This window comes from Clarias gariepinus, chromosome 7 (assembly GCF_024256425.1).
Source record: "Clarias gariepinus isolate MV-2021 ecotype Netherlands chromosome 7, CGAR_prim_01v2, whole genome shotgun sequence".
NCBI classification, from domain to species: Eukaryota; Metazoa; Chordata; class Actinopteri; order Siluriformes; family Clariidae; genus Clarias; species Clarias gariepinus.
The window spans coordinates 36,593,520-36,620,624 of NC_071106.1; the positions used below are offsets into that span (position 1 = coordinate 36,593,520).

General features: G+C 37.6%; 1 protein-coding gene across 1 annotated transcript; it reads left to right on the forward strand.

Annotated features, from left to right (window-relative positions):
* Positions 1 to 4,227: 4,227 nt before the first annotated feature.
* Positions 4,228 to 26,684, forward strand: LOC128527997 (C-type lectin domain family 18 member A-like). The gene is made up of 12 exons (XM_053500702.1): positions 4,228 to 4,342; positions 6,622 to 6,713; positions 12,375 to 12,605; positions 13,742 to 13,839; positions 14,390 to 14,511; positions 17,254 to 17,361; positions 17,485 to 17,577; positions 17,905 to 18,011; positions 18,124 to 18,253; positions 22,286 to 22,382; positions 22,523 to 22,614; positions 26,112 to 26,684. The coding sequence occupies exons 1-12, from the start codon at positions 4,228 to 4,230 to the stop codon at positions 26,147 to 26,149; spliced, it is 1,323 nt and encodes a 440-aa protein (XP_053356677.1). The 3' UTR covers positions 26,150 to 26,684.
* Positions 26,685 to 27,105: the final 421 nt, after the last annotated feature.

Consider the following 27,105-nt stretch of genomic DNA (forward strand, 5'->3'; position numbering starts at 1 on the left):
ATCCGCTTGTCAACAACATCTAAGGTGCATATCAGACTGCAAAGGAGGTATTTTAATTGGGTGAAAGTAGAAATAACGAGCTCCAGTCTCCTGGAGAATTATGGTAAAAGGTTATAGATTTGCACGACTTTGGTAACTTTTTTACTATGGTAACAATTTACTATGTCTTAAAATATGCTTTGGTTCAAAATTATTAATTCTAAATTTTATTAGTCCCATAAACAGTATGATATGAAGTGAAATGCTTATACAACTGATGACCTAATAATTAAATTAGAATATAATGTATGAAATAAGATCAATAATATAATACAAATAGAAAAATATAGAAAAAAACTTTTAGCTGTACCAATTTACATTATGTACAAATAATAAAATTTTAATAGTATTAAAATAGAATAAAATCAAGAATTGGAATATAGAAACCATGTTCAGTCATGAGCAAGAGAATGTGCAGAATGTGCAGAATAATGTGCAAATTCATATTGTACCTGTCAGATCAGCATAGCTTGCGTTAAATAGAAAATGCAAATGATCTTGCAAACGAATATGATGAAAATAAAATGGCATATTTTCACTTGAGACAATAAGTTATAATGAACTTTCCTAGTCTAATATGATGCACGGACATGTTGGACCTGGACATGTTGCTTAATACTGTATGTAAAGATTTTTTGAGGTTTTGAACCTCTTTTAATTACTGACTATTATGACTACAACAAAAATTAATGTGTCATTAAGAATGTGTCATAGTTAAACTTTAAACACTGATTATACAACCTAAAACATGTTGTTTTGAATAAGATGTGAATGGAGATCCCAGCCTCCTTGCTATGTCTACATTCACATGAGTCACTTTACCCGAGAGCATCACATCATTCCTGAGTGGGTCTCGCACCAGGGTAGAAACACTCTGCCCTCTGCAGGGAGATCTTTCCCTTCCTCGAGGCGTCTCAGGAAAAAAGAAGTTTACTGAAATTATGTTGTAAACACAGATATATGAACAAATGTTACAAGAAAAACACATATTATATTTAGTAAATGTCAGTGGAGTAGGCACCCAAATGAAATACACAAGTATGATGGCTGCCAAGCAGTGCATAGGGAGCCATTTCATTTTGTAATAGCATGCGGCTTGCATGTTACAGTATAGTAATTAAGCAATAAGACATGAGAGGAAGTGCTGTTGTGATGAATATCAGCACAGCTGTGATGCATTTGAAGGCATTAGGGCGAAACCTGACTGCCAGAGGCATTACAGCCGTGCTGATATTCAGTACAACAGCACGACCTTGAGGTTGATATTGCTTTTATATAATAGTTTCAAGAACACCATTTATTATCAACAGTTTTGTTTGTTTATTCAACCAGTTATTTTGCTCCGCCCACATGTACAGTATCCTTTAGCGGCTGGTGGACTTAAATACTGCGACTGGCGGAGCTGGCGACCGACAGTTAGTGAGTACTGTATGAATCTAAAATGAGAATAAGACATGGAGGTGGACAGTCCTGTAAATCACATATACTGTACATTCTTCTTTATATTTCCACTTATTCCGCTTAAGTATACAATATCACCTCCATTAACTTCTGGGTTCTGGGGTTGAATCCCAAATATTGTTAAATGGAAAGCTAGTGTCCTGTGTAGGGTGTACAATCCCACACACCAAGTAAGCACGCTTGATTAGGGGTTACTGAGGGATTCGGGAATCAGTCTTGTGTTACAGTAGAAGCTACTGTAGTTAGCTTTCTAGTTCGCCTTATGTAAATAAATAAAACAACAAGGTGGCAAAATTAAAATTTGTGCAACAAATTCTGGGGTTTTATTCTCTTAAGACCAATTTAAAGTAAATCACTGACAGCCTGATATTGTCATGACATTTATGTTCACGATCAGATCTTAAATATTATTAAATAGCACAACTACTGATAAGCACCCTCGTCTGATGTCAAGTGCAAAGATCAACTCATGCCGAAAATACCAGAGGTGATGGGAACATGTTTGAACCTGAGAGGTTAGTAGGAATCTCTACTAAAGAACTTCCTTTTTTACTTTAAGCCATGAGAATCCAGGCTTGTGTTTGATAAAACAAATCATAATCCCCTGAATCTGAATGACGTACTGTAAATGAGCATGTTGGATTACTTTTAAAGCCTTTATTTCTGTAACAAAGCTATGGTCAGCTTTCAGGGAACATCTTTGTGGGACGATTTCAGAAAGAGAGCCTCTTTGCCTCTACTGGAATGTTTCATGCAGATGCTCAGTCAGTCAGAGCCACTTGCTCTTGTTGACTTGGATTTGTTGTCTATCCAAGGATATTTTTGTCATCAGTCCAGAACCTTCTTGCTTACAGTCTTTTAAGTTTAAGAGAAATGTCATGATGCAATTAGATATTTAAGCAACTAAAAAACTGATAGTCCCACCACCGCTAACATTTTAATCCTATAGGTATTTTCCATTATTATTCTTGAACCCATGTGTATTCATCTTAATGGTTACTGAATAAAACAATAATATAAAAGATTAAATAATTCCTATAACAAAAAAAAAAAAAAACATTTTGACTGAGACATTGTAGTAGCACTAGTTATACAAATATTATTCTTGAATTGCGGAATTGCCATGACAAATTTGAAACTATTGAATAATTTTGATTTTAATGACATATTCTTTGAAACAAAACCCTAAATTACAAAACAATTTGCTAACACTTATATACATAGTATTAATATACATATTTATAATTTACATTTTTTGTAGATTTTTTACTTTTTCACTACTTATATTTAATATAAAGTAATTAAATTAAAATATCTGGGTAAAAGCGTCTGCCAAAATATTTGAAAAAGAGCCTCTGCCGAATGCCTAAATACAATTGGTGACAAAACATCTAGAAATATATATCACATATGGGTTTGATTACTTTTTTATGAACAATACATGCCAATACCAAAATATACTGTACCAATGAAAACTTACAATACATTTCACATCTTCATGGACTCAATGGGAGGTTGCTCCTGCTAAATATCTAAAATTGATATTTAAGCTCAACTTAAGTTTGCAGCATCATAGACAACGAGTTAGAACAAAGTGATCGTGAAAATCTGCCTGAAACTGATTCTTTAAGTTTATGTCAATGTTGCAATGAGTCATCTAATGAGATGTTTTTAGTGGCATGCGCGCTTTAAGAGAAGAAAAACATCACTGGAAGATGATGAGAGATAAGGAAGACAATGAGCTAAACCCCCCAAAATGTCAAAACCATTCTGAAACTTGTGCATCGTCAGAGAACAATCCACAACATTGCTGTCATGGTCGGTCTGTCATACGGAACAGGCAATCCTAATGTCTGATTTGAACATGCGCCGTGTTTCTGCCAAGCTCGTCATGCATGCATGACCCGTCCTTCATGTCGAGGATCATTACCGGTGACGAAAGTTGGGTGTATGGGTACGACCCTGAGATGAAGCAACAGACCTCACAGTGGAAGAGCATTCCAGGCATTGTGCATCGAGAGAGACTGTCAGGCGTCTAAGGGGGAGAACGTACAGCAAAAAAGCGACCTGATCAGTGGTGCACTAATCTCGAAACTTTTTGATACCACCTGATAATTAGCTAGATGGTTGATATCCTACAGGATATTGCCGGTTACCTCTAAGCTTTCGGAGCCTCAACCCTAGTGAAAATTTGAGGACTGCTTAAAATTTTTAATTGAACTGCTTATTTGCTGCAAATTCTGCCCTGAAGAGCGGTCAAATATAGGACAGATACTGTAGTATAATCAATGCTTGTCAGAATTTGTGTGGTTTTGTTTGTCAGAATTCAGAATTTTACTAGAAGCTTGACGATGGCTACTTACTGTAAAATATTTATTAAAGTTAATGCTTGCTAAGGGAATTTATCCTAACTGTAGGTGAGCTGTATATTACATTTTTAGAAAACCTAAAATAAATTTAAACTTGTGCACCAAATTCTAGGAGTTTTCTTTCATTAAAGATGTAAATTGTACAGTCATTCTGTCAGTACTGTTGTGAGGTCCATGTTTATCACGAGAGTGTGCACGCTAACTAGAGTATTAATGTGACGTCATGAGGGGGGAGAACGAAGCTGGAGCGCGAGAGAGCAGTGGGCTGAGAGAGAGAGAGAGAGAGAGTTAGGGGTAAATAATACAGATCCTCACTCTTTATACAGTCTACTTGGTAACTTGGAAACTTTTTACAGCCATGAGAGACGGGAGACACCCGCAGAGACGCGTTACGCTCCTCATACTTATATGTTCAGTCCTGAACACCTGCGCGAGCCGGACGCTTAACGCACGAGCCGACTCACCTGAGAGCGGTAAGTCGCACGCGCCTGCGTGAGTCGTCTCGAGCTGCAGCACGCGCGAGAGCGACTGCATCACCTGCATTCATTTTAATCAATTAATTAGGATCATTTTCAATAACTCATGAAGTTATGCTTTCTCTTTAAACAAACAAACAAAAAAAAACTTCTGAAAAATGATGTTCTCATGTGAAGGATAAACAGGTCTTAAACTTAAAAAAAGTTTTGAGACTGACACAAATGTTAATTATCACAAAGTCTTCTGCTTCAGGGTTTTCAGTGTGTTTACAAGCATTTCAATTACAAGTGTCAAAGGCTTTTATTGACAATTACATTAAGTTTATGCAAAAAGTCAGTATTTGCAGTGTTGATACTTCTTTTTAAAAGGATCAACACTTTAAAAAGCTTGTCAGAATTTGTGGGTTTTTCAAGATCCAGAAAGTTTCGTTTTTTCGATCCACTTAGTTATCACTTTTGCCTCATGGCGAGGAGCTCCATCATGCTAGAAAAGGCGTTTTTCGTAACAAAACTGTTCTTGGATGATGAAAACTTTGCACTCGGAGGATGTTCTTTATACATGGCTTTGTTCTTAGGCAAAATTGGGAGTGAGCCCACTCCCTTGGCTGAGAAGCAACGCCACACATGAATGGTCTCAGGATGCTTTACTGTTGGCGGGACACAAGACTGATGGTAGTGCTCACCTTCATATATTTTGAAGAAGAGGAGCAAAGATGTTACTTTTCTTCAGGAAAAGCATCATTGACAGTCTGAAGTTCTGCAAAAGATACAGGGATTGGACTTCTGAGAACAGGAGTAAAGTCATTTTCTCTGACGAGTCCCCTTGGATTATGGGGCATCAGAAAAAAATATTGTCAGAAGAAAAAAACTATTCCTGTGTCATGCCAACAGTAAAGCATCCTGAGACCATTCATGTGACTATTCATATCACTAATCATGTCACTACTTTAAAATAATAATAATCATAATGGTAAAGCATCTGTAATGAGATTTTAGATCATACCTTCTGGCTGTTTAAAGTACATGCTTTACATATTAAAAATTAAATAACAATCTAATCTGCCATTCTCTTTGATGCACAGCTATACAGCACCAATATTAATAGAAATGTACAGATTTATATTTTTTTCAGACCTTGAATCATAAAAAATGAATCACAGCTCCTTTATACTTTCAGATTTTTTAGGTTTTCTGTATGCAAGTTTATTTAGAAACAGGTATATTTATTACTTACTTCAATACTTTAATAATTTACTGTATATTTACAGTACTTGCAATTCATGACTCACTTTGGTTTTCTGAGATGCTGCAAATTAACATTGTTGATTACTAATTAGCTTTTGTATTCCCTGTGTATAAAACTGTACTGAAAAATGCATCAACTTCAACATGCATACTTATATAGCTAACATGGTCATACATAGTTTGATTGTAATGAAATATTTTGTTTCATTGGTTTATTTACATTTACATTTAGTGACTTAGTTACTTAGTCTTCTTTTCTGAATTAAATGTCTTGGGTTGTGAAAAAAAGAATCCTCTCTACCTGCAGCATGTAGAGTGCAGTATTTCTTCCTTAATATTTAGTATATAATAATTAAGGAATATTAGTAAAAAAAAATACTCAACAATGTCATGGTGTGATAAAGTCAAATCTTTTCCTATAGCAGTTTTATTCCTCTTATACCCCAGCATTTTAATAATCAATGACTTTGCTTTTAGTTTTTTTTTTTTTTTGTAGAACATTTGTGAACCACGTTAATAAATAGCAGCTTTACTGGCCCTTTTTACTTTTATTCAATCTCTTTTAAAGTTAATAAAACAGCAAAAAGGTGATTTTGTCATATTGGGAAAGCAGAAAAAACTCTGTGCTAAAAACTTGCTGACACTGGAGACTCCTTCCATACAAACAGTAGATTTCTTCTTTCTTATTTTGCTTAACATAATACTTAAATTAAATCCCTGTACAGGAATGCATTCTTATTACGGAAACAATAATGTATGAATATTAATATAACCTGTTTTTCTTTTCCTGATGTATAATGCAATGCACTGAGTGGAGAAAAAAGAACAGTATAACTAGTGTAGTGTTGTATTTCCAATTAAAACTTGTGCACTAGTAGCCTCCTTCTTTTGTTTTTATCAACCTGTCATCATCTGCGCAAACTATTTGACCCCTCAGCTTGCCCTCGACCTCACACTTGCACTTGGTTGCCATGGAGATCCGATCTAGTTGTGCAGTAGGGGTAATTGTAGTACTTTGCTTTTCTTTCTAGGATTTGGGCCGAAGGAGCGTTTTCAGATCGTTACACAACACAATCGACTGCGCACCCGAGTCGAGCCCATGGCGGCGAACATGCAGAAAATGGTAGGTTATGCGCAGTCTTAATCCTGCTCTTAATGTCAGAAAAGAACTCAAGGGTACCACTGAATGAACGGTGTAGGACTTTTCTTTTCTTTTTGTATGAAGTGCATTCATTGAAAAAGAATTTGGTTTGGTCACTCAAATTCTTCATGTGGGTTATGGACATGTATCACATGGACATGTATGATATGTCGACACGTTATTGATGTGTTAGAAGTGTTTAAATCTCTCCTAATTTCCTTATCGGTCCTCTATTATTAAGATCAAGTCATAAAATAACTGACGTGAACATCCAGCTCAGACAGAGGTATGTACATATTTCTCGCCATGCTTTCCCAGGATCTCCCTTCTGCTCCATGCTCCCATTTTTGGACTGGTGCCAGAGCTCTTCATTAATGGAACATGCCAGAAGAAGAAGGAACCCCCAGCATGCTTGTTGTTGAAGTGCCCCCACCTTCCAGAGTTTGAGAATAGGATGTGCTTTGTAAAACAACTCTCTTCTATTGACACCACTGACCTTGACTGCTTATAGTATAGAAATTTCCCACAGTTCCTCCTAAGTTCCCCCAAACACCTATCAGCCATGCGGAATGTGACTCCCGCCCCAGCTGGAGTCTATTCTCGTTTCGAAATCGCACTTAATCCGATCAGACGTCCTCTTTCTCTGAAGGATATGCGATGTTGAAACAGCGATACACACACGTCCCTTTGACACAAGCCTGTCGCGAACACCAAGACAGCTGCTGCGTGAGTGCGGGTCAGGGCGTTAATCCCGATGTCCGCGCACGCCGTTTCGTCTTGTGGCTACAGGCTTACGGGGTTAAACAAACACAAGCCACTGTATAAGTCTGACTTCACATTCACTGACTTTGTTTTTACCCTCCTAACCCTCCATGTAATCGTGTGAGAAGATTTTAAACAATGCTGCCATCTTGGTTGTTTTCTTTCTCAAGTGAACATTTTTCATAAAGGCTCTGAGGGATGTTAAGAACTTTATTGTGTCAGCCTGGGAGGCACGCAAGAAAAAAACGTCATGGATTTCAATGTGACAAGGAAAAATCTTTGTCTTTTTAAGGAGCGAATCACACCTCCGGGGTTGGGGCAGGGCTTGAATTCCACAGTCCAAAGACATGCAGGGTATCATGATTGACATTTGCAAATTGCCCCTAGTGAGTGTGTGTTTGTACCCGATTCAGGAGGTACCCTACCTCAAGCACTGATCATTTAGGGACGCACCTTCTGATTCAATGATTTTTGTTTTTTGATTTATTTTTTACATTCTAGAACAACACTTGGCATTAGGTAACTACGTAACAACAAAGACAACAGTCAGTTGTTATTTTAAGACACGAAAGTCAGCTAATAGTTCTTACAAGATCAGTATTGTCATGATCATTTGCAGAACCCAACAAGCACCATGATATAATATGCATGTCTTTGGGACAAAACCAGAGTACCCAGAGGAAACCCACCAAGCACGGGGAGAACATGCAAACTCCATGCACACAGAGGCAGGAATCGAACCTGGCCAGGAATCGAACCCAGACCCTGGAGGTGTAAGGCAACAGTACTAACCATTAAGTCACCGTGCTGCTTCATTTAGAGAAATCACCAATTAACAGCACCTTAGATTCGTTTGTTATGAAGGCTTTACAGAGCATAAGTAGCAGACACATCTCAATATAAACTGTTCAAAGGAGATTATGCATAAATTGGACCCCTCTAAACTTTTAACTGGTTATGTTTATAATGTATATAAAATGTAAACAATACGTTATTGTCACTAGTGCACTGGATTGATTAGTTGGTTAAATTTAAAGTGCTCACCTGTACACAACAAGGAACGTCTTGACACGGAAAGCCTGGATGTCCGATCGTGGCTCCGGCGTCCTGAGAAAACTTTATACCATGACGATGTCCAAGCACTAGTGAAACACTGGGGTAAGTGCATTAGTGTGTACAGGTGAGCACTTGTTGGGATAATATAGAGAAATAATACTTTCTGTAATAAAAAATTATTTAAAAACTTTCTTAACTGTGTTCTATTATTCTGCACAATTAAAAGTCCCGGTTTAACTTGAACATCCCTCATATTAACATTTAGGTCTTTTTCGGGTTTGTATGGTATACATTATTTATCCCGTACTTAGGCATAATTATTAATATTCTAAACCTCATCAAGGCCTGAGTATAATGAGGTGACAGTGTGACGTCATCATCGATCTGCATTTCGTATTCCAGACTCTCGCATTTGAGATAATTTGCTTAGCGGCTCACAGCAGAGTTCCCGTGAAGCTAAAAAGGGATATTAAAGTGCTTTAGTGATAAATTTGAAAAAAGCTTTGGGCTGAAGAGGCTTTGCAATTATCATTCGACAATATTTGCACAGAAATCCTTAAGCGCAGCCTGATTGTCTGTGGCTGTAGTAGAGATTAGAGGCTTACACTGAAAACTCTAAGCTCTGCTTTCAGAAGGAGATAAGATTTCTTAATTTCATAAAATGTCTCAAATTGTGCTCGTTTCTTTTCCTCCAGTGACTGTGGTTTTATTTGGATTGAGTGGAAATTGTGTTTAACATAACAGCGCATTTGATATTCTGTAGATTTGCAAAAGTTTTTACTCCCCATGGATTCTTGCTGGGATTCCAAAAAGATATTTTAATTGTAACATAAGTACATCTTTTCACAAAATAACAGTCAATTTTCTTACATGTGACGGTGGTGTATGACGTCAGACAGGCTTACAATAGAGATGTCAGAAGAAACAAACCAAACAATATTACGCCAGAGACTCCAAAAGTTACACAATTGATATGCAAAGAGTTTTTAGATGGTTTTAAGATATTGGAATATGCTGAAAAAAGAGTTGCACCTGTTTTGGGTATGGTCATGGCCAGCGTTGACTTTATTTCTGTTTAATAGGTCACAAACACTCAAGCATTTGCAGTTTTTCATAAGCGTTGGCATTGGTAAGCCACACAGTGAACAATGAATCATTTAAGTTTAAAAAGTATCTAATTTAAGGAATGAACCAGTGAGAAACAGGTGCAGATGATGGCAGATGATCAGGTGAGGAGGTGATTACAGTAGTATACTGCTGATGCTAAATGTTGAGTGTTGAGTGGTTGGAGCAGACGAGAGGGGAAATAAGGCTGTTTTATAAAACAACAATTTTTTTTATGTTTGGCAGACACCCTTATCCAGAGTGATTTATATTTTCTTATTTTTCACGCAATAAGGGCCTTGTTCAAGGTCCCAACAGTGGCAACTTGGCGGTGATGGAGTTTGAACCTGGGACCTTCTGATCAGTAGTCCAATGCCTTAAACACTGAGCTACCCCTGATACCATCGAGTTGTATCTTTAGGCAGTTTGCGGCCTGTTGCAGTAAAAGATTTGTTCTCGTTTCATTAAATCAATCTACATTTATTTTAATAAGAAGAAATAAGGGGTGGCTCAAAACTTTCACTCAGTACTGTATACATGAGGGGTGTTCAAGTCAAACCGGGACATGTGATGACATTTCTGGTGAATGAAAGCCTTCTGGTGAAATAAGCACAGAAAAGCGTAGTATGGTGATGAGACTGTTAGCTTTAGTACAACATTTTGACATGGAGATTGAGACAACATGGGAATTATTGCTACATAAGGAGTTCCTGGGAGGCCAACATTTTAAATGTGAAGCAGACAGTCTGATCAGGACTCCGGTGTACTGAGAAAACGTTCTACCTTGATGGTGTCCAAGCACTAGTGAAACACTGGGATAAGTGCATTAGTGTGTCAGGGGTTTGTGTAAAGAAATAAAGAGAATGGACTGTGTTCTGTTATTTTGCACAATCAAAATTTCCGGTATGACTTGAACGCCCTTTGTATTAACATTTGTTTTGTTTGTATAATTTGTGATTTTTATAGGAAATAAACCAGTGCTAAAATAATAATTATACTTTTTTACTTGCTATTTTTAACAAGTGTAGTGGTGGTGCAGTGGTTAGCACTGTCGCCTTGCACCTCCAGGGTCCAGGTTCGATTCCTGGCCAGGCTCAATTGCTGTCTCTGTGTGCATGGAGTTTGCATGAGTGTGTGTGTGTGTGTGTGTGCCCTGCGATGGATTGGCACCCTGTCCAGGGTGTACCCTGCCTCATGCCCTAAGCCTCCTCGGATAGACTCCAGGTCCTCGCGACCCTGAATACAGGATAAAGTGGTATAGAAGACGAGTGAGTCAATGTTACATTACAGTACTAATCTGTTGCATTATAGCAGCTACAGTACAAACAAGCTGTTTTTCATTCTATTGAAGTTAATGATGCAAAACAATCTGCAGCTTGTCATGTTACTTAGAAAGACCTTTTAAAGCACCGATACTCCAGTCTCTTTCTCGAAATGTTATATAAACATCTCGATGATTATAGCGTACTAGCCCCTGTGTAAATTGTTACTGTACGTACAAATGACAGTGTTAAAACTAACACATTTATATAAACAGGTTTATATATTCTCAGCTTGTACGTATACAGTATACTTTTGTTACTTTTTGGGTATAGAGGAATGTCTGAGAAACACAGCACAAATGTCTCCAAATCCATCTGCTATTTTGTCCCAAGGGGTGCAAATTTTTGCACTCAGCCATATTTATATTCTTTAGAGAAATAATGGCTATCTACCCTGCATACACATCCAAAATCATTCTCGAAGAAATCTCTCCGATTCAGCTTTCAGCTGTTTGAATTTTTTTTTCTTTGAGTGTAAAGAAGACGATTGTTGTTCTTTTCAGCGTTCAAGCGTTTGCAGTCCCCCGCTGTGAGCGAATCTAAATGCACCCTGTCACTCCATAAGGGGCTCTCCCTCCCTCAGGAGACGAGGCGGGGGAGTGACAGAAAGTTGGCAGCATCTTTGAGCCTCACATAGAGACAGCATGTGTGGAGAGATAAGAGAAGACAGCTAGCGTATGGTAGCGCGGTTAAAGCAGAGCCGCTGATGGCCTGTCGGGAGTTTCGTCCCTGTCTGTAGTGTGGGTGGGAACAGGAAGAGGACGGCTCGAATGACTCCGGCTGCTGATTTGTGCCAACGAGCCGAGTGCTGACCGTGTTCTCTGCCTCTCTGCGCTTCCTCTCCTTCTTAGGCTGTATCTCTGAAATGGGACCCGAGCTTCAGGAGGCTGCTGTGAAACCACATCTGTGGAAAGTGGCCCCCCTACTTTGATTTCACGCTAGATTTCGCAGTGGTGACAGCCGTGTCCATGGGAATACGGTGTCACCAGCCAAGCATGGCGTACTGCTGACCGCACACACACACACACGCACGCACACTCACACACACACACTCTACTCAAATTCAGGAGGTGGAGGAAGAACCTGGGTCAAACGGATTCCCCTGAGACAGATATGCCATGATTTTACTCCTGGAATGAAACAAAGGCGTCAGGAAATGAGTGAAGGCAGTTAGTATAACAAAAACGTTCCTGCTTTTTTGCGAAGAAAGTCATAACATGGCACCTTACCTGTGGTGCCATGGGTCAGTTCACTCTCTTTAGGCTCCTCACCATGTTGTTAAAGAAACAAGCCAATATTTGGGTCATAATCTGCCTGAATTCCTTCAAGTAATTGGACTTTTTTTTAAACCTGTTTAAACCTGTAGTGTAGGCATTGCGTTTGATTCCTTATTTTTTAGGAGTGGAGCGACACCCTGGCTGCACAGGCTCAGATAAGGGCTGCATCCTGTGAAAATAACACTCCAGGATCAGAAGTGGACACCGAGCACATCGGCTGGAACATACATCAGTCTCCTCATGGTGTGGCCTCCTACACTGACATCATCAACTCATGGTTTCAGGAAGGGCATCACTACATCTATCAAACTGGAGAGTGCAAAAGCAACCACACCTGCAAGCATTACACACAGGTATGATTTGGAGATGTTTGACTTTATATATAGACAGGTACAATACTGTATATACATACAGAACAACCACTTAGATTAATAATTAATTGGTTCTGAAAGTCCAGAAATCTGAACAGTTGAGGGCCAACAGCAGGAACTTGGTTGTGCCGTAGTTTGAACCTGGTACCTTCCAATTCGTAGTCCTACACCTCATCCACTGAGCTACCTCCCTTTTAATTTGCTGAGCCCTGGGTCTCCAGAGATGATTGGCTCCAACTGGCAGCTTCTCTGTGCAATATAAAGTAAAATGGATTTGTTTGACAGTAGGAACAGACTTTGCCAAGGTCTCAAGCTTCAGCTGAGAGGAAATTAGTTCACATGGTCAGGAACCACCAGGAGCCAGTGTCTTTGTCTACAGTCAAGACAAATGGTTGGTTACATCACTATGGACTGCCATCCAACAAAGAAGGCCCTGCTCCAAAATACACATCTTCAATCTAAAGTTTGCAGCTGAGCACATGGACAAAGAAAAAGCTTTGTGGAGGAAGGTTTTGACCAGAGGTATGTTTGGAAGTGTAAAAGTGAAGCATTTAACCCCAAGAACACTGTACCAGGTGTTAAGCGTTGTGGTGGTGGTGGTGTCATTCTCTAAAGGGGGTAAAAAATGAAGGTGAATGAGGACTACGTCAGAATTCTTCAGCAGAACCGTAAATCATCAGCTAGATGGTTGAAACTTGGATAAAATTGAGTGTTCAGACCGGAGAAAAAACCCAAAGACACATTGATGCTGGTGGTGGAATGAATAAAGCCAGCTAACTATAATTTTTGGAGACTCATCCCTATTATAAATTTGTTAAACATGCTTAAAAGTCTGGCCCATGCCAGAAAACTAATTAAACAATAAAAAACAATTTATAAACAGTGGTCAAATATGATGGATAGCACAAGCATCTACGTAAGGTGAAGCGATATTCAAGCACATTTTTGCTATGGTGTATATACTTATGACCCTGTATGTATAATTTGACCCTGTGTTGATGTCTGAAATCCTAAAATAATTGAAAGATTCATTGCAAGTCCAGCTTCGTTCATGATGAGTGTATGTAAACTTCTGACTGCAACATACTCAACAATATACTCTACTATGTTTTCTTCAGCTGGTTTGGGCCACGTCCAGTCAGGTGGGCTGCGCATTGCACCTCTGCAGAGCTGGAGTCAAACACCTGGACATGTTTGTGTGTGCGTACTTTCCCGGGTAAGACAATAATTATTTTACGCATCGTAATATACCATATTTGATATTGTTGTCAGCTCCTCTGGAACAGTGTTGTCAAGTGGAAGACCTCCCCAGGAAAGCAAGACCAAAACTGACCTCTGCTTCAGAGGAGAAGTTTATTTAGAGTTACCAATCTTAGAAATCACCAATTAACAAACAGCACCTCAGATTAGAGCCGTTATAGAGGATTTACAGAGCAGAAGTAAAAAAGACAAAATCAGATTATATAAAACGGGAGATTCTTGAATATTTTTAAATGCCTTTTGAATTGTTTTAGAATGTAGGAAGAAATAAAAATCAGGAAAGACAATGAAATTAGACGGTGTGTCCAAACTTTTGATCGGTAGTGTATTTTATAATTTCTATGAGGATCTCTTATCAATCAGGCCTGTGTGTGTTATTACAGTATTTGGTTAATGTTATACACAGGGGCATATTTGTAGTGTAGCACTGATTTTTTATTCAAACGTAACATTAAGGTTACATTAACCGTGGTTAGGTTCGGTTTGCTCTCTGTGTGTGTGTGCAGGGGAAACTGGAAGGTGAACGGTCGGGAAGTGATTCCGTATAAATCAGGAGTGTACTGCTCACTCTGCACGGCCTCTATGTCAGGATGCTTGCGGCTCTGGGACCACGTTGGAGGATTGTGTGGTGAGAAACACTGTAGACCAGTCCACCTTAAATGTCTGTGTTAAGTCTAATGTAGGTCAGTTTACTTTAAAGCCTCTGTAAACATGACAATTATTTTTTTTTTACTTAAAGTATTCTTGAATGCGTAAACCTTAATAAAAAACTTTTAGCAAAATAATACTCAGTTTAATGCCCAAGAAACCACTTTAAACGACCTTAAAGCATTGTTAATCCTGTACCCCTAATTAAGAATTCTACAGTCTATAAATATGCATAATGTGCTGTTTAGAAACACCGCCATGTCCTGCTGCCGTCCCAAATAGCGAACTTGCTGGCTAACACCCAGTACAAAAGCTGTTTGCAATAATTTGTCACGAATGATTTTTATCCTCAGTGATTAACCATCCAAACCACATTAGCATCCAAAATGTTACTTCAGCTAAGGTTCTGCATAAACCATGTTGGTACTCTCTAATTTGCATATCAATCTAGATTGGCCCAAAGGTGCAAAAAATAAAATGATCAGATTTCAGCAAATTTACAGGGAAATTTAATGGAAATGCTATTTTTTTTTCTTTTTTATTTAGCACTGTGCTACTTAATCTCTTTCACTGAAATGAAGCGTCAGTGATGGGGTAAATAATTACACATCATGTTTGTTCTTAAGTATAATTATGAACAAAATATAACCTATATCATGAACTATAATTTAAATATTGTAAAAATGCTGCAAAGACACAAAAACTGTGGGCGAATCAGATGCTATCATTGAATGATTGATACTAGCATCTCTAGAGCAATGTAAATATTAAGTTGAAAAAGTTTTGTGGTTGTTTAATTAATTCCCATGTCCTGTTCAATACTAGCTAGAAAGCAACACCAGTTAGCATAGCATCATACAGCAACAGTGCAAAAGCAGTAATATTAGCGCTTCTGGTTTCGAATGTGAGTGCTAACCATTTAGCCACCGTGCTGCCGACTATGCTAATCACTTTTGTTTAAATGGTTTATACAAAATGCTATTTAGATGCAGTTTGTTTCACTTATACATGACCTTAAAAAAAAAAGCTGTGAGGATGTACAGTAGCTAGGGCAGCAGGTGTTCCACACACAAACCTGTAGCTAGTCATAAGAAGCTAATGGTAACAGAAACATGTTGACATGGGCTTTACATGGGCTTTAAAGTCTTCTTTGATTAGCATTTAATTAAAATTGAAGTAGAACCATGGGAAACCGGACCACTTTGATTTACAAATTCTGACATGTCGTCATGACCGGAACACTAATGAGCCTCTTATCTGATAAGCTGTGTTTAACTGCCATGATAGAAGTTTATGTCTTTAAAAGGAGTGTTTCATTATTTCTAGGTGTAGCCAAAGTGTATCTGAGTATGAACACTGCCTCTTTGTTAGCTCTTTATTCATTTGGAGATAAGGGCGTCATGGGTGAACATGTTGGCAGGACTAAGTAGAGTTTTATGCGATGGTAATTTCACTTAATGAAATTTAAACAGGATACAATAGATAAGCTCTTCACTTATTTCAAAGCCAGGTTAGCTTTAATGAATGAGTTCTGTGCTTTTAAGTGGCAGTCGTGTCTCTGCTTTGAGTGTGTGTGTGTGTGTGTGTTTTTCAGAAATCCCATAAAACTTTTTTTTTTCCCCACACTGACAAACCAAAGCATTTTTTTTTTTGTTAAAAATGCTGGTTAATGCTTTTCAAAAGTAGGTTTATTTGGAACATTGAACAGTTTTCCAAGAGCCTCTAATTAAAGAACATAAAGAATATATAAATTATTGATTTTCATTAATTAATTAAAATTATTATTATTATTATTATTATTATTATTATTATAAAGGTTGAGCTTAAGATTCCTGCAGAAGCCCAACTTTTTTACAGCGTTAAAAGATATCTTTTGTCTAGGGTTCTTCCAGAAAAACAACTGCAGAACATTCTAACAGTGCTCACTACTGTACTATGTGAAAACACATTTTTAATGGTAAAATTATAATGCTGGATTTTAAACAGTTCCTCCAAACAGACAACTTAAGAAACCTTAAACATCTAAATTAAATGAGTATAACTTTTTATTTAAAATCTATAAAAACAACAGATTACTTAAGAGCTCTTTGAAGTTATTATTTTTTTAGCTGTCTAAACAGGTTCTACGCAGAACCTTCTCTGAAAAGGAAACCCTGTGTTTCTCTTTAAAAAAAAAGGTCCTATTTGGAAGCAAATTTTATAGCAGGAAAAGTTCCTGCAGAGAGCAACTCAGAATAGGTTGATGACGATTTGAAACAAATACGTGCTTATATGGAAGCCTTGTTAACGGGGAGACTTCCGACATCAAACTGTGTATTAAAGTTTTCAGATATATCAGATACTGTATAGTTGGTTCAAATTGTATAAAATTCAGTTCATTACATTGCCTAGGTTGTGCTGATAAAAAGGATACTGTATGTCACTCTATACTGCACAATCCTGAGCCCTATGTATGTTTATTAAAAAAACAGCAAAACAAAAAAATGCTTTTTAAAGGGTACATTTTCAAAAAAGTCCAAAAAAAAAAAAAAAAAGTTATTTCAGTTACTTAAAGGTCACCAATTTTAGTTTTCAAAGTAGGTTCCACTTGCAACCTTGTCTGAAATAGAAACCTTCTTTTATAGGTTGTTTAAGCAATATTTTAAAGTTCTGTCAGATAAACAAACTGAGGAACCTTTTAAGGAGTTCTCTTTACTTTGTGTGTGTGTGCGTATTGTTTCAGAGACCCCTCGAAACCCATGTCGTATGAGTTGTGGACAGTACGGACAGCTGAACGTCTCGTCATGTCAGTGTCAGTGTAAACGCGGATACACGGGCCGGTTCTGTCAGGGTCGGAGCGGTTCTTTTCAGTTCCACCTCTCTCTCTCTATTTCTTTACCTTACTTTTAAACTTATTGCGTCTTCCCATCTGTACACATTTAATGTGGCTGTAATGTGTGTGTGTGTGTTTCAGTGCGTTGTAGTGTGCAGTGTGTCCACGGCCACTATAAAGAGGAGGAGTGCTCCTGTGTCTGTGATATAGGTTATGGAGGTGCCGAGTGTGCGGGTGAGGAGCTCAGCTGCACTTAATTTGTCATTTCTGTCACTGTCATTTTTTTTATTCTAATAGTAAACACTTTGAGACCATTTTTTTATATAGCGAGTTCAACACAGACAACTGTTACATTCACTGAAAGACTGGAAATCTCTCATTGGTCTCATTGCCTCAGCTGATAGTGTTAATGAGAGAGCAGTATACCTCAGGCACGAACCAAGGATTTACTGACTCAAATACTGACTCGCTGAATCTCAGTCATGACCACCAACAACTGCCTTGTTAAACATGTTAAACAAGTTGTTAAACATGTCCCTGGTATGGTTATATGTTCTTTAGAGAAGCTGAGTTTCCCCCATCACAGCTGTGACCTGCAGATAGACGGTGAATGTCTCATGGTGTCCTCTGAAGCCGAGACGTACTACACGGCCAAGCTGCGCTGTCAAGTAAGGAAGCAATTTCACACAAGCAGAACTCATCATCATCCACCAGTTGGATTAGTCAACCTCAGACCCAGTGAATAGGCCTTGGCTCTAGCTGTGGGTTTATTCATGGCAGGAAAGAGGAGGGATTTTGGCCCAAGTTCTCAATCAGAAGGTCCAGGATATCATGGCCTTTTACCTCGGACAGTTGGAGAACACCAACGAGGTCACGGACCCTGACTTTGAGACGCGCAACTTCTGGATAGGTGAGAACTTCGAACCGGTTTCTGAAAGAAAAAAAATAGTTGTAGTTTTAAATAGACCATACATAGGAGGATTATTTTAGAGCGATAAACAAAAGAATGTTAAAAAAAAACTGAATAGCTTTTTAGGGTGGAGCGTATCTCCAAAGTCAAAGAAGTTCTGCAGGGTTCCTTAGTAGTATGTAAATCTCAATGAATTAGAATATCATTAAAAAGCAATTCAATTAAAAAGTGAAACTTATTATATGGATTCATTACTCACAGACTGATACATTTCAAGTGTTTATTTCTTTTAATTTTAATGGTTATGACTTACAGTATAGCTAAGGAAACCCCAAAATTCACTATCTCAGAAAATTAGAATATTACTTAAGACCAATAAAAAATAAAAATAAAATAAATACTGAATGGACTACTGAAAAGTATGAACATGTACAGCATTCAATACTTGCATGAATTACTGCATCAATGGAGGCGAACAGTCTGTGGCACTGCTGATGTGTTATGCTCTGATAGCGGCCTTCAGCTCTTCTGCGATGTTGGGTCTGCTGTCTCTCATTTTCCTCTTTACAACCTTTTTATGAGGTTTAGGTTGGGTGAGTTTTCTGGCCAATTAAACACTGGGATACCATGGCATTTAAACCAGGCATTAGTACTTTTGGAAGTGTGGGCAGGTACCAAGTCCTGCTGGAAAATTAAATCAGCATCTCCATAAAGCTGGTTAGCAGAGGAAAGCATGGAGTGCTCTAAAACCTTCCCGGTGGACGGCTGTGCTGACCTTGATAAATTCAATTCAATTCAATTTTATTTATATAGCGCTTTCAACAATGGTCATTGTCCCAAAGCAGCTTCACAAGAAAAAAAATGAAAGATTTTTTTTTTTTTTTTTTTTTTTAAGAAAGAAAAGAAAAGAAAATATTTGGAAGTGTGTATGTGTGAGAAAAATGTGTCTAGATAATAATTAAATGAATGAATGATGAATGAAATGTCTCTGATGAGCAAGCCAAGGGTGACGGCGACAGTGGCAAGGAAAAACTCCCTGAGATGGCAATAGGAAGAAACCTTGAGAGGAACCAGACTCAACAGGGAACCCATCCTCATCTGGGTGATAACAGATAGAAATAACATCAAGTGTGTTGTGCAGGTGAAAGTTCAATATATCAGAAGTTGTGTAGATTCAGTTCAGCAGTAGGTGCAGAGGGCAGATGGGGTCAGATCACTGGAAGCACAGGAGCAGGATGTGTAGCTCCAGCCATCATAAAGCAGAATCTAGCTGGAGCAGGTCCTTCTCAAGATGCTTTAGAAACCTCGCAGGGTTGGCCTTTGTCTACTGAAGCTGGCACAATCTCCAGATGTCTCAGGATGGGTAGAAAAATACAGAAAAGATGGAGAGAATTAGCGTAGTTGCCATTCAGGATAAGTGTAATGGAGTATGAGGTTATGGGTTGAGTTACGCGTATGCCAGATTAAAGAGATACGTCTTGAGCCTACTTTTGAATTGGGAAACCGTGTCTGCTCCCCGAACAGTGTCTGGAAGGCTATTCTAAATGACCTGATAAAACACAGTGGACCAACACCAGCAGATGACATGGTTCACCAAACCACCACTGACTGCAAACTTTATACTGGACCTTGATTTCCAAATAAAATGCAAAATTAATTTATCTGAAAAGAAGACTTTGCCCCACTGAGCAACACTTCAGTCTTTTTTGTCCTTAGGCCAGATAAGACACAATTGAAGTTGTCTCTGGTTCAAGAATAGCTTGACACAAGAGATGTGACAGTTGTAGCCCATGTCCTGGTCTGTGCATGGTGGCTCTTGAAGCACTGACTCCCAGCTGTAGTCCACTCCCTGTGAATCTCCCACAGATTCTTGAATAGCTTTCATTTTATAATCCTCTCAAGGATGCGGTTATCTCTGTTGCTTGTACATCTTTTCTACCACATTTTTGCCTTAACATTTTATTAATGTTAGATACAGCTATCTGTGAACAGCCAGCTTTTTCCATCTCAATTAATTATAATATTATAGAAAAGATGCAATATATATATATATATATATATATATATATATATATATATATATATACACACACCTAAAGGATTATTAGGAACACCTGTTCAATTTCTCATTAATGCAATTATCTAATCAACCAATCACATGGCAGTTGCTTCAATGCATTTAGGGGTGTGGTCCTGGTCAAGACAATCTCCTGAACTCCCAACTGAATGTCAGAATGGGAAAGAAAGGTGATTTTAGTTATTTTGAGCGTGGCATGGTTGTTGGTGTCTGACGGGCCGGTCTGAGTATTTCATATTCTGCTCAGTTACTGGGATTTTCACGCACAACCATTTCTAGGGTTACAAAGAATGGTGTGAAAAAGGAAAAACATCCAGTATGCGGCAGTCCTGTGTGCGAAAATGCCTTGTTGATGCTAGAGTATGGAGAATGGGCTGACTGATTCAAGCTGATAGAAGAGCAACTTTGACTGAAATAACCCCTTGCATTTGTGAAGCCACAAGACGCACAACCTCAAGGCGGATGGGCTACAACAGCAGGAGACCCCACCGGCTCACCAAAATGGGACAGTTGTAGACTGGAAAGATGTTGCCTGGTCTGATGAGTCTCGATTTCTGTTGAGACATTCAAATGGTAGAGTCAGAATTTGGCGTAAACAGAATGAGAACATGGATCCATCATGCCTTGTTACCACTGTGCAGGCTGGTGGTGGTGGTGTAATGGTGTGGGAGATGTTTTCTTGGCACACTTTAGGCCCCAATTGGGCATGGTTTAAATGCCACGGGCTACCTGAGCATTGTTTCTGACCATGTCCATCCCTTTATGACCACCATGTACCCATCCTCTGATGGCTACTTCCAGCAGGATAATGCACCATGTCACAGAGCTCGAAGCATTTCAAATTGGTTTCTTGAACATGACAATGAGTTCACTGTACTAAAATGGCCCCCACAGTCACCAGATCTCAACCCAATAGAGCATCTTTGGGATGTGATGGAACGGGAGCTTCGTGCCCTGGATGTGCATCCCACAAATCTCCATCAACTGCAAGATGCTATCCTATCGATATGGGCCAAAATTTCTAAAGAATGCTTTCAGCACCTTGTTGAATCAATGCCACGTAGAATTAAGGCAGTTCTGAAGGCGAAAGGGGGTCAAACACTGTATTAGTATGGTGTTCCTAATGATCCTTTAGGTGAGTGTATATCTATATATCTAGCATGTACAGCAAATTCCTGCTGTAGAGTGAGGATGTCTTTGAAAAAAGTTTCTACATTAAACAAATACTATAAAAAAGTCAACAGTAATTAATAAAACAAAGTCAATAATTGGTGTGACGACCCTTTGCTTAAAATATATTTTCAGGTACAATTTGTGCTGTTTTATAAGAAAATTATAGCAATTATAGCTGCTTAGATTTTCCTCCTGCCACAGTCCTTCTGAGGACTTTTTCATCCATGCAATTCCCAGAAGCTTTCTTTTTGTTTATTTGCCTGAAAACTGGTCTTTTACATAATATGCGGCTTTCTTTTCTGCCCTACAGACATTTTCCAGTAAGATTGAATTTTTCTACTGGAATGCTAATGCTTGGAAATCAGAAATGTTTGTTTGTACTGACTTAATAATGAAGTCATAAAAAATGTATAACAAACTTTGTAAAAGTAAAAAACAAACAAAAAAACAGGGTACTTTTAAATAGATAGATAGATACTGTAACAAAAAATGTATCCACACTTGAAAAGTTGCTATATACACCATTAAAAAACTCTAATTGACGTGTGTAGTGTAGCAAAATGTTTCCTTTAAAGATGTCAGTAGTCGTACCATCGTTGATGCTGTCTTGTGCCCGTCTGAAGACAGGCGCTTATTTTTTTTCATGTTGACTTTGTATACATTTTTGGGCCCCCTGTGTGTGTGGAGTATATGTGTGTGTGTCCTTGTCTATTACCAGTGCATGCTGTATACACTTTTTTGATTAAGTGTTTTTTTCTTTTCGTTGTTCTTTATAAAAACAGGTCTGACGTATAAACCACTAAAAGACTCATTCCGCTGGGACACAGGAGAAATCGCCAGCTTCAACAGTTTTGCTTTTGGACAGCCAGACAACCAGGGGTGAGAAAAATGCAACATGATGATGTTTGTTGTTTGTAATATGTGGATGAAGCTGAATATTAGGACTGTAGAAGCTTTAGCAGCTGTAGTGTTTGGGTTTGACCATCAGGTGTCCCTCTTCTCTCTCTGTCTGACTCGAGCTTTGGGAATTGCGTCGAGTTGCAAGCGTCCAGCGCCTTCAACTGGAACGATCAGCGCTGCAAAACTCACAACAGATACATCTGCCAGTTCGGTGAGTAACAACATGATGTAGAGATCTGAGCATGCAGCAGAGGAGTTTGCTTTTATTAATACATCAAGATGATGTTTATTATTATATTAATAATAATAATAATAATAATATTAATAATAAAAATAATAACAACAATAATTAATGTTGTGTTTTTTGTGACATGCTTTTGGAAAAGAAGTTTAAAAGCTTGTGAAAAATAATTCACAAAAAATTCACAAAATATGATGGTCATAAACATTTGAATTATATGACATTTAATTTCTTTATCATTAGTTAAAGAGTTAAATGGCCATAATGAAAGGAAAAAGCAACAAAATATGAACTTAACACGGTCATGTGGAATTGTGACAAGTAGATTTCAATAATAATAGGAATATTAATAATTATAATAATAATAATAATGCACTTAATAAATAAAAAGTATATATTAAATGAAAGTAAATAAATTAAAATAGTAAATAAAAGAGACAATTTTTGTTAGTATGGTGTTCAGCCAATGTAAAAAATCATTATAATAAAATGTTGGAAATTATAATTGTAAGTAGTTAATATTCCACTTTTTTGAGTTTTAACTTATAAAGTACTAATGTAATTTAAAAATAATGTATTGATTATTATAATTATCGTTACACATTTTTTAGGAATCTTTGCACAACAGATAAAAGGCTCTGTTTACATTCACGTAAGACATTCTTTCTCATTAGAACAGTTTTTAATAAATTTGATTAATCTAAATTATTTCATACACCAGACAATATTTAATAGGTATTACATTAGTATTAGAGCAGCAGAGATGTACAAACCCACCAGACGCTCTTTAACACTCAGCTGTACTGAAGCGGAAAAGAAAAAAACCCAACATAAAACCAGAGCCAGTGTGTAAACACGTGCCGTGTTTAAGCTGCTCATCTGCTTCATCTCCTTTATGAGTCATTCAGTTTATGAGTGCAAACAGCTCTAGCGTGATAACCGTGCAGCCTCTGTTGGAGTCTGTGGCGTTCGTCATGAAGCGTTTTGCTCGGGATCAATAAGTGCCACTTCACCGCCGCCGTCGCTATTGTGTGAATAACCTCCAGGGGTGGAGGATCTTTCAGCAACACTATTAGTGCCAAAAAGGCTTTTACCTTGTTTTCTTCACGATCTGTTTTGTTTTGCTTTGTGTCATGGAGTGCTTATTGATTAATCAAGATGACTTTATTCCGTAATTGTTGCCACGGCGACAATCTAACAACATGTTTGAAAGCTCTTAGAAGATGCGACGCGATGGAAACGATCATCTGGGATGCGTAGAGCGATGAGAAAAAAGAAAACACAGCTAAAGGATGCAGACTTACACACATGCACACACATGCATAGCAGCGCATGCACTCTTGGACTGAATATAATGAAACAAATTGGGGAAATGAAACAGTCTGTTTGTTTGTACGCACATCACGTAAAAACTACTGAATGAATCTTCATTTAGCCGAGCTTGTGGTAACATATAGGCTTTGTTTAATTGCAGTTGGCCCATAAGGAAGATAGGATATGCTACTTTGAAATTTAAACGGAAAATGACCTTCTATCATAAAAAATCAACCATGAAAAAATCATTAGTTCATTCCAAAATTTTACAGATGGTGCTGTAAATTTTTTAAAACGCACTTATGAGTGTGCAATTAAATTCCACACGAATGAAGTCGCGGGCACATCTAGTTTAAAAATAAGGCCGCAAAAAATCTTGCACATCACTTGACGTTTTTACGGTGGCCGAAAAGTGCAAAACGAATGAACAAAACTAAAAAACAAAATAACACATTTAAAAATCAAAATAACAAAACCCAAAACAACATAACAAATTCAAAAACAAAATACCAAAATGAAAACAAAATAACAAATTTAAAAACAAAATACCAATACACAAAAAAAAAAAAATAATAATAAAAAAAAAAAAATAACAATACGCAAAACAAAATAACAAAACCCAATACTAATTTGTTGTTTTGTTTTTGGTTTTGTTATTTTGTTTTTGGATTCGTTATTTTGTTTTTGGATTTGTTTTTTTGTTTTTGGATTTGTTATTTTGTTTTCAGTTTTGTTAATTTGTTTTGCACTTCTCGGCCACTGTAATTTTTAAGTGGTTCAATTCTTAACAGCAAATGACTGAATTATGGTTAATCATTAACATCCCCAGTGACTATGCCCAATGCCCACATTAAGTCTAATTTTTGTGTGTAAATCTTTATGTAAGCTGAACTGAATGAAATAGTTTCACTAGAAACATTTTGGTGTATTTAGAGGTTTGGGCATAATAGGAATGAGATTTTGTTCATTGAATTTTGCAGCCACGTGTCTGTTTATTTGGACGAACAATAAATTTTATTTATCCCATTGAAAAATCTACAGTTAGTCAAGCCTTAAGTGTGTCTGGCAGAGGCAATCAGATTTTAAATGCAAATACGCTGCCTGGTCACCACTTAAGAAGGGTCAAATTATAGGCTGGCATCAAGTACTGAAATCAATTAATCAGATTTGAAATTCCTGGAATTGGTTTTAAAAGCTGTCCAACACATTATTAAAACCTGTAAGGACTGTGCTGTACAATCAACTTTGTGAAAGAAATGTGGTCAGAAATCAATCATAAATGAAGATCACTGAGACACTGTCAGTAGAAATCAGATCTATGTTTAATATTGAAAATAAGAACGTTTCCACAGACATAATGTGATGAGAACTCACAGGATTGGGACTGAACAGTTGTGCGACCATAAGAACCCCACTTGTTAGTGAGACTGATCTAAAAAAAAAACAACACCACATTTTCTGGGGAGCATAAAGGTTGGACTTTGAAGTGATGGAAAAGGTCATGTGAACTGAGGAGTCCAAATTGAGCCTATTCCAGAGTGATGGGCGTGTCAGGGTAAGAAGTGTCCCCTGTACAAGCCTCCCGGCGACAGTGTTATGATCTGGGGTTGCTTCAGTTGTTTACTGTAGGTCTAGACTCAGCAACGTTATGTGGCAATAAAATGTACCTGAATTCACGGAATGACCAGAGTATCACATCTTAATAGAACAGGCATATTCCAGGATTCAGATTGTAAAAAAAGCAATTCAGGGAGCATGAGGAATCATTTTGGCACATGAATTCACTACCGCACTGAACATCGTCATCAAAGCTAAAGGAGATCAGCGAAATCTTGGAGCATGCGACTTTTTTTAGGGTGTATATTGGCATGAAGCAGAATTAATAATGCTGTTTATTTTCAAGTGAAAAACAGGACAGCTCAGAAAGCATCGCTGATGCATCGTCATATTTTATTATATGATATCTTATATGTACAGTATATGAGTTTCCTTTTAAAAGAAAACAAAATGATGATGTTCATATCTGCTCCAAATATCTGCTCTCATATCTGTCGAGCAGTGGCAACTGGACACTCAAAATAATCTAAACTCTGTCATTTTGAAGCACTTTCTTGTGCGTCTTGGTGTGTGTGTGTGTGTGTGTGTGTTTCCAGGTCCAGAGCACATCGCTCGGTGGGAGTTTGGCCGATGAGAGCTGTGCTTCGTGACTGAGGCAGAAGATTACTGATCCACGGCTGCTGTTCCTCTTCTGACTGGATTGTGTGGTTTAAGCTCAGATCTAGGACTCCTGATCGATGTAGCCGGGATTTCACAAGGAATAAAATATGTTGAGACGTGTTGCTAGAGGAAAATAATCAATGACTCATTGTCATACACTGTGGAAGCAAAGTTGATTTTTTTTCCCCAGCATGTCCTGAAGTATTTTAGTCCTTTTACACCAAAGCGATGACTCTTTTTATTTATTAAACATCATGCTGTAATTTTTATCCATTTTTCATTCAGTGTGTTTTATTCAATGTTTTGGAACGTTTATAAAATTAGTCGATATTTGTGTTCACTGCCATCCTTTGTGTATTTTGTACAGGAACAATGTAAGGAAATTTTTATCATTGTACATTTGCCCTAAATAAAAATAGCAGATAAGACTAAGGCTCTGTTCATATTACATGCCACATTTTTTGGTCGGATCGGATTTGGGTATCATAACGGTCCACATAAAAAATTACAAGTGACTTTTATTTTACTATTTTATTATTTTATTATATTTTTCCATTTATATTTTTCATTTATTTATTTAGAATTATGTTTTATTAAAAAAATTTATTGCCATTTTATTGTCATTTTTAGTGCTGTGATGCTGGTTCAACTTAGATTGCTGTAAAGTGCTATATAAATAAATGTTGATTGATACTCTAATGTGGATGCGTTTGTCTTTTAAATTGTCGCTCTTGTACACATCAATACGTCTTTGCTAAAGTCACATGAAATCTCGTTTTCCTTCAAGTCGCATGACTGTGTATCAGGGTAAAAAAAACAACAACAAAAATACAGATCTGCTTCCCTTCAGGCAGGTGATGTAAATGCAGCCTAAAACCGTCGATGCTTGGATAGCTTCGATTTAAACTCTCTTATGTTATCAAACACCCC